Source organism: Aethalodelphis obliquidens, unplaced genomic scaffold, assembly GCF_003676395.1.
Source record: "Aethalodelphis obliquidens isolate GAN/ISIS:26980383/991018 unplaced genomic scaffold, ASM367639v1 scaffold44, whole genome shotgun sequence".
Classification (NCBI taxonomy): Eukaryota; Metazoa; Chordata; class Mammalia; order Artiodactyla; family Delphinidae; genus Aethalodelphis; species Aethalodelphis obliquidens.
Genome location: NW_020837988.1, coordinates 1,397,781 through 1,404,558, shown reverse-complemented (window position 1 = coordinate 1,404,558; position 6,778 = coordinate 1,397,781). Strand labels below are relative to the sequence as shown.

The window sequence follows — 6,778 nt, the reverse complement described above, 5'->3', positions numbered from 1 at the left end:
TGTGTGTGTAGTCTGTGTGCATAGTCTCTCTGTGTGTCTGTGTGTAGCCTGTGTGTGTGTGTGCGGCCGTGTGTGTGTGTGTCTCTGTGTCTGTGTGTAGTCTGTGTGTGTCCCCGTGTGTGTGTGTGTGTGTCTGTGTGTGTGTGTGTAGTCTGTGTGTGTCCCCGTGTGTGTGTGTAGTCTGTGTGTGTCCCCGTGTCTGTGTGTGTCTGTGTGTCTCGCCCTGGCTCTGGGTTACTTACAGGGACCATCAGAAGCCCAGGCCTCCTGCTGGACCCCTCTCCAACCCGAGCCCCTCCCTCTGAGGACCATGCCTGCTCCTAGGCTCCAACTCTACATGAAACCTGACACCACGTCAGTAAGGACACAAACAAGTCATTAAAACGAGGCTGCTCTGAGCGCTCAAGGAAATCAAAGGGCTTAAAGACCAGCCACGCCCTTGGCATCCAGCTGCCCAGACTGCTGCTCAACAGCTGGTGAAAGGGACCGACCCTCGGCAGGGCAGGACTCGGGGCTCCTGGTTCATTCACTGCACCTGGCCTGACAAGTGACGGGGAGGCGGACTTGACTTGGGGCCGATCCCACATCCCAGAACGAGCTGCGAACGCGGCTCAAGTTCCGCCAGCAGAGAAAGCCGCGGCGCGGGGAGGGGACATGCTGAAACTTCACAGTGAACACGCGCTAGAACCCAAGGCTCACTCTCTGAAAGCGGGACCCGAACCTGGCTGGCGCTTCTCACACAGCCGGTGATGAGTACTGTTCAGACATTTCCCTTCGCAACGGGCTTTCCCGTCTATTATTTTGGTCCTAATGTTATAGCGACCTGTGACATAAACTGAAGGGAGGGTTGTCCGCTCCCTTTACAGAGGACACACGGGCTTCAGAAAGACTTCAGCCCAGGCGGTAAGAGGCGGTCCGGGCTGCAACTCGGGCCTCTGAATAACTCGGGGCAGCTCCTAATAGCACACCTCAGGCACCCTTGAATACCTCGCATGTTAAACAAAATACCGGGGTGCGTCTTAATTTCTCTCTGATGATGCCCAGGTAAGACATGTGCAGTCCAGGTAAGATATGTCATCTCTTCCCAACAGTGGGAGAAAACACACACGCGAATCTCGTATGGAAACCCCAGAGGCCAACGCAAGGTGTCATCTGTATGTGAACACCCACGGTTCCCATCCAAAGGCAAGTGCTGACACGCAAAGCACCCCAGGCCCTGCATCCGGGGTCTCCGACGCTCCCAAGGGCCCGCCCCCTAAAGCTGAACCCTAGTGACAGCCCAGCCGCGGGGCTGTGGAAGGGGGAGGGGCTCGCCAAGGCTGGGTCCTCCTGCCCACCCGCGAAGGGGAGGGGTCACAGCAGGGTCCCACCTGGGGAGCCTGTCTCGCTGTTTACAAAGGTGGTGCTCTGGGCCCTGACACTGGGGGACACAGAAGCCGCACTGTCTGAAGGCTCTCGGAGAAGCTGCCTGACCACAGGCCTTAAGTAGCCTTGGCGACCGCTGCCAACCTGGAGGGCATGGAGGCCAGCGGGTTTACCCAAACGTCCACCTAACAGAACAGGGCAGGGGTGGCAGGTGGCCCGTGACTGCCAGCCACAGAAGCCACAGCCAGTATCTTCCTCCAAAACAGCCTGAAGCCATGAGCTTAGAGATGCTGAAACAACTCCGTTCACGTGATCCTTGGCTCCCTCGCAAAAGCCAATCCGTTCCCACTTAAGGTGTAGACCAGATGTCTGCGCGCAGACGGCCGGCGCCCGAGGCTGCAGGCGCGCCCCCTGGTGGACCCAACACAATCCTTCCCTCCCTGCAGGGCCACCCCGAGATCACAGGCTTCCAGGCTCAGACCCCGCTCCTCTGCCCCTCCTCCTACCTCGGACCCTACAGAGGGAGGGTAACCTCCAGAGAGACAGCCGCCAGATCGCGTCTGCCTTTCCGAACCCACGGAGCCGGACACAATGGACAGCGAGATAAGCGGCTCCCGGCCAGCCCCTCCCCTCATGCTGTCCGCAGCAACCTGGGATTGAGAGGCTCACTCTCTTTTTGGACATTTGGAAGGGGAGAGCGAGAAAGAGACAGAAAAACTCATTCTAACAGGAGGTCTGAAGTTGCCTCCAAAGGTCAAGAATCTTGAGACTTGGCCATTCTATAAAGAACCATTGGTCTTTGAAGCCTCGAAGGAGAAGGTGCTCTTCCCTTCTCCAGTCTTCTCCGGCCAAGACCTCTCCTCCATCAGCACCAGGCAACGCAATAATCAACTGGGGTCTGCTCCTCGGGCCGCAGGCACTGAAAACCCAGAATAATGTATCAGCGGCTCCAAAGCTAAGGGTCCTGCATTTGGGAAAGTCACAGGGCCTCCCCTCCTTAGGAGGGTTTCTTGCAGGGTTAATACCTCATTCCACAAAGAGAACCGCAAGCCCAGCTGTTACGCCAATTGCTGGCTCTCATCTGAACGGAAAGCTCAACGGATCCCACTTATCCCCACGGTCGTGGGCACGCACGTTATTTCCTGGGGCTCCGCCACAAGCCAGGTGCCTCCTTGGCCATGTCCATCCTACTCCCTATGTCTTAGCTGTGAACAGCCCCTTCCCAAACTGGTGCCTGGTAGCTGGTGAGTCATCGGCATCAAAAGCTGCCGTCCTCTCTCCACCACCCCACCCCAAGACTGGCCCAGGATAGGAAGTGACCCGCATGAACGCACACTGCCTGCCCCTGTGTGAAGCCGGCACCGGAAGACTACAGGTATTCAGCTGTGTGTGCGTCGCTTTCCCGCCCCTTTCAACAGCAAAACGCAAGGTCGAAGGGTTCGTGGCCAGCGGTCCGAGCTCAGGACAGGCCTTTGTCAGCCTCAGCAGCACATGCATCCGTCCATCCACCCTACTTAACTCAAAACATCTGCAAAGGCCAGCTCGTCCTCCAAGCTCCCCCCAGCCCCTCACCCTCCACCAAAGGCTCACCTGTATCCATTCTCGACAGTTTCTGTGGACCTCACACCGACTGTAGCCCTCAGGGTCTTGCTGGACAAGCCGACCACGCCGGGGGACAGTTTGCACTTGAAGTCGGCGCAAGTCCACTCTTCCTCCTCGTTCAGCGTGGGGAGGTAGCCGCACACGAGCTTCAGGCTTCCCAGCCCCCCGCTGCCCACGCAGGCCGGGTTTTCACCCCCACTCCTCACGTACTCGAGGTATATGTCAGAAGTCAGAAACATCTGGTAGGCATTGTCCTCCATCACCGCCTGGATCTCCGTCTGCGCCTGGTCAAACATGACAGAGTCGATCTGCTGCTTCTTGATGCCGTCTCTGATGTAGGTCTTGGTGGCAGGTTTCAGCTGCTTGGAGACGATGCTGTTGTTCTCGATGTACCTCTTGTAGATCGCTTTGGCTACTCGTAAAGTTTTGGCATCCTTCAGGTTCATCTGCCTGAATCCGTTGCAGGCAAACCAGAAGTCTAAGGTATCCACGCATTTCTCCCTCTCCAGGAAAGTCCGGAAGAGATAAGCACCGTCTTGGTCACCCAGCAAGGAGTGCAGGGACTTGGTCCACCTGGTCAGAGGGGAATCCGGAGACGCCCGCCCCTCCGGCTCCCCCAACCCGTCCTCATTCCTCCTGGCATTGGAGGAGACAGGCAGGGGTTTGGCGACCGGGCCCTTTCCCACCCCGGGCTGGCACGGTGGGGTCTCCCCTTCTTCGCCCGGCACTGGGGGCCGCGGGGCATCCTCGCGGAAGCTGCTGCTGGGGTCTGGGAGGCGAGGCACCAACACAGCGCTGCTCATGGCGAGTGAGTTCTTCTCGCTGAGTTGAGGAATTTTTTTTTTCTCCTTCCAGTTCCTCTCAGCAATCAGCGTGGTCTCTCTTTCTCTCTCAAGTCAGCAGGGACTCATCTGAGCCTCCTTTCTGGGAAGAAAAGGAAGGGGGGGGAGGTAGAGGGAGAGAAAAGGGTATTGATATAATCAAAACCAGATCTACCCAACATCAAAGCAAGAAAGTAAACAGGCTTTTCAACTCCTCAAATTCAAATCAAGCAACCCAGCTATCTGCGAGGTGCTCATCTAAAGTATCAGACGCTGCTTTTTCAAAGGCGAAATCTGAGCTCCCTGCACGCTTGGGGGGGGAGGAGGGAGGAGGAAGGGGCGGGGAAGGGGCGCGGGGAGGGGGGAGCGGGGGCGGAGGGCTCGGGAGGTGGAAGACACCAGCTTCCAAAAACCCACCGGCCCGGGCGCACGCAGGGCGGCCCTCCCCTCCCCTGCCCTCCCCTCGCCCCGACAGCATCCACTCCAAAGACGCGCAACCCCGCGCCGCTGGGCTGTGTGCAGGTGAAACCAATTTCGGTAAATTTCCCCACTCGGCTCTCCGCACAGATAACTCGAGCTCCAAACGCGCCCGTCCCCGGCATCTGGTTCCCATTCCCCCCACCCACCCCTTCCCCCTGCGCCCCCCCTCCCACTCCTTAAAAATTCAGAAGAGCCTCGACCGAGGAGGAAAGCCCGCCCAGCACAGGGCGGAACGGGCGCCCGGACTCCCGGCTGCAGCCCCCGCCCCGCAACCCAGATGGAAGCGTTCGCTGCGCCCCCACCTCCCGCCAAGAATCCGGCTCAGTCTACACCTCGGTCTTCCGGGCTCCCCCAAACCAGAAATCCACTCACTCAGACAAGGCTTTGATCTTCCAACTTTGCCAGGGAGCAGAGAAGCCTCACGACCCGTCGCCCCCGCGCCCCCCGCCTCCTGGAGCCGCAAACCCTACAAAACCGGATCAGAGACCATCTCACGCTAACACTGCCTGTGCCAGGAATCCCAGACTCGGCTGACCTCAAGCCTCTTTTTCCCAAAAGCAAAAAGTCTTATCTAACCAGTAAACCAGCCGCTTTCCCCAGCAAGGGGAGGATCAAACTCGGGAGAGGGCAGGGGCGGGGCGGGGGGCGCGACCCCGAACCGGGGGCGGGAACCCTGGGCTCCGGGTGGGCGCGCGTGGCCCCCGTGCGGGGCCTCAGGCCGCCGGTAGCGCCGCGTTCCCCGGGCGGAGAGGAGGTGGGGCGGCCCCGTTACCTGGAAGACCAAGGCGGCCCGAGGCCCGGCTCTCATCTCCGCCGAGCCCCCCCGGCCCGACGCCCGGCCCCAATCCACCCCGACACGTCCAGAGCCCCGGTGGGCGCTCGCAGCCCCCGAGCCCGGGTCGGAGGCGCCCGCAGGAGAAGCGCGGAAAGCGGCAGCCGGTCCAGCAATGGCGACGCGCGGAGGCTCGGCCTCTCTGCACGAGGGGCCGGGGCGGCCGGGGGCGCGGGGCCGGGCGGCAGGAGAGACGCGGGGGACGCGGGCGCCCCGGGCTCGGGCCGCTCGGGCGCGCAGACTGAGCCTCGGCCGGCGCTCGGGGCCCCTCTGCGCGGACCGGGGCTGGGAGGGGAGGAGAGGAGGGGAGGAGAGAGAGGCGGGAGGGGGCGGGGGGAGGGGAGGGGGCGGGGGGCGCCGCCACCCTTTCATCCCACCTCCCAAAGGCACTCCGGCGCACACTCGCACCCAGACTCCCATCCAGCACCGCCCCGGCGCGGCGCCCCCGGGGGAGGGGGATCTGCCCCCGCTCCGCCCCCGCCGCGGCCGCCACTCGCACAAGTCTCTCCGCCGGGCCCCCGCCACCCCGGCCGAGCCCCCCGGAGCGCCGGGCGCCGCGCCCGCCGCCCCTCTCCGCGCCCGCCCGGAGCGCGCCCCGAAATAGCCGGCCTGCCCACTTCAAAGAGCCGCCCGGCACATCAAAGCGCGCGGGCCGCCCGCCGCCTCGGCCTCGCACTCACCAGGGGTCCGCGCGCGCGCTCAGCGCCCAGACCTCGCGGGCGCCCTGGGCAGGGCCTCGGCCCCGGCCCCCGGATCGGCTCGCCGCCGCGGCCCCGGGCCCCCCCGGGCCGGTCCCGGCGTCGGGGAACATGGGGGAGTCGCGCGGCCGGGGAGGGAGTGCGGGGAACCCGGCGGCGAGGGAGGGGGCAGAGGCGCGCCCCGCCGCCCCTCTTTCTGCGGAAGATCCGAGTGGGCCTCGCCCCCGCCGCGGCCGCCCTCGGCCCCTCCGGCCCCCGCCCGGCCCGGCTTTCGACACGGGCCCCGCTTCCAGCAACCACTCCGGGCACCCAACGTCCTCCGGGCGCTTCCAACAAAAACTGCGCCGTGGATTTCACTGTGCACTTCAAAGGCGCGAGCCGGCGCACGGTCCTGAAAGGGAGGTACGCGCCCGCCGCGCTCCGGGCCGTCCCCGGCGCCCCGGCCGCCCCTCTCCGGGGCCGTCCGGCTCGCGGCCGCCCTCCCGGCCGCCTCTCGGCCGGGCCGGACCCTCTCCCGCGCCCTGCGCCCGCGACGCCGCTGGGCGCGACCTCGCCCCCGGCCCGGGGGGGACCCGGCTCGGAAGCAGCTCGGCCGGGGCCGCGCCTCCGCCCCCACCTTTTACAGCACAGCTTTCGCCGGGGGAGACGGGCGCCTTGGACGCCCGGCGGCCCGGCGATCCATGACTGCGAGGGGTTATTTTTATTTCCCGGCGCTCGGGTGGTTACCGAGTTGCCAGGACCTTATCAAAGCGCAGCCGGCTCCAGCCGACTCCCCCGGGCCGGGCCGGGGCCGCCAGTGATCCCGCCGCGCCAATCACTGCCGCGCTCGGCCGGCCCGCGCCTCCCGCCTTAAAGGGACAGCGCGCCGCGCCCGCCCCGGCCCGGCCCAGCCCGCCCCCGCCCCCCGCCAGGCCCCCGAGGCCACCCGGGCGCTCCCGGCCCGAGTTCTGATTCCGCCTTTCAAGTGCTCTGGCTTCCTC

General features: G+C 64.3%; 1 protein-coding gene across 6 annotated transcripts in view; it reads right to left on the bottom strand.

The window, feature by feature from the left end:
- Positions 1 to 6,545, bottom strand: part of AXIN2 (axin 2) — a 29,476-nt gene extending 22,931 nt beyond the window's left edge. The window contains exons 1-3 of one of the 6 annotated variants that reach the window (XM_027080460.1): positions 5,781 to 6,352; positions 4,641 to 4,734; positions 2,956 to 3,891 (exon numbers count right to left, since the gene is read on the bottom strand). In XM_027080460.1, coding sequence (XP_026936261.1) covers positions 2,956 to 3,770 — 815 coding nt within the window. In that variant the 5' untranslated portion in view covers positions 3,771 to 3,891; positions 4,641 to 4,734; positions 5,781 to 6,352. Of the gene's footprint in view, positions 1 to 2,955; positions 3,892 to 4,640; positions 4,735 to 5,040; positions 5,449 to 5,780; positions 6,361 to 6,414 lie in introns of those variants that run through there. The other 5 variants (XM_027080461.1, XM_027080465.1, XM_027080459.1 and 2 more) reach the window with 5 other exon arrangements.
- Positions 6,546 to 6,778: the final 233 nt, after the last annotated feature.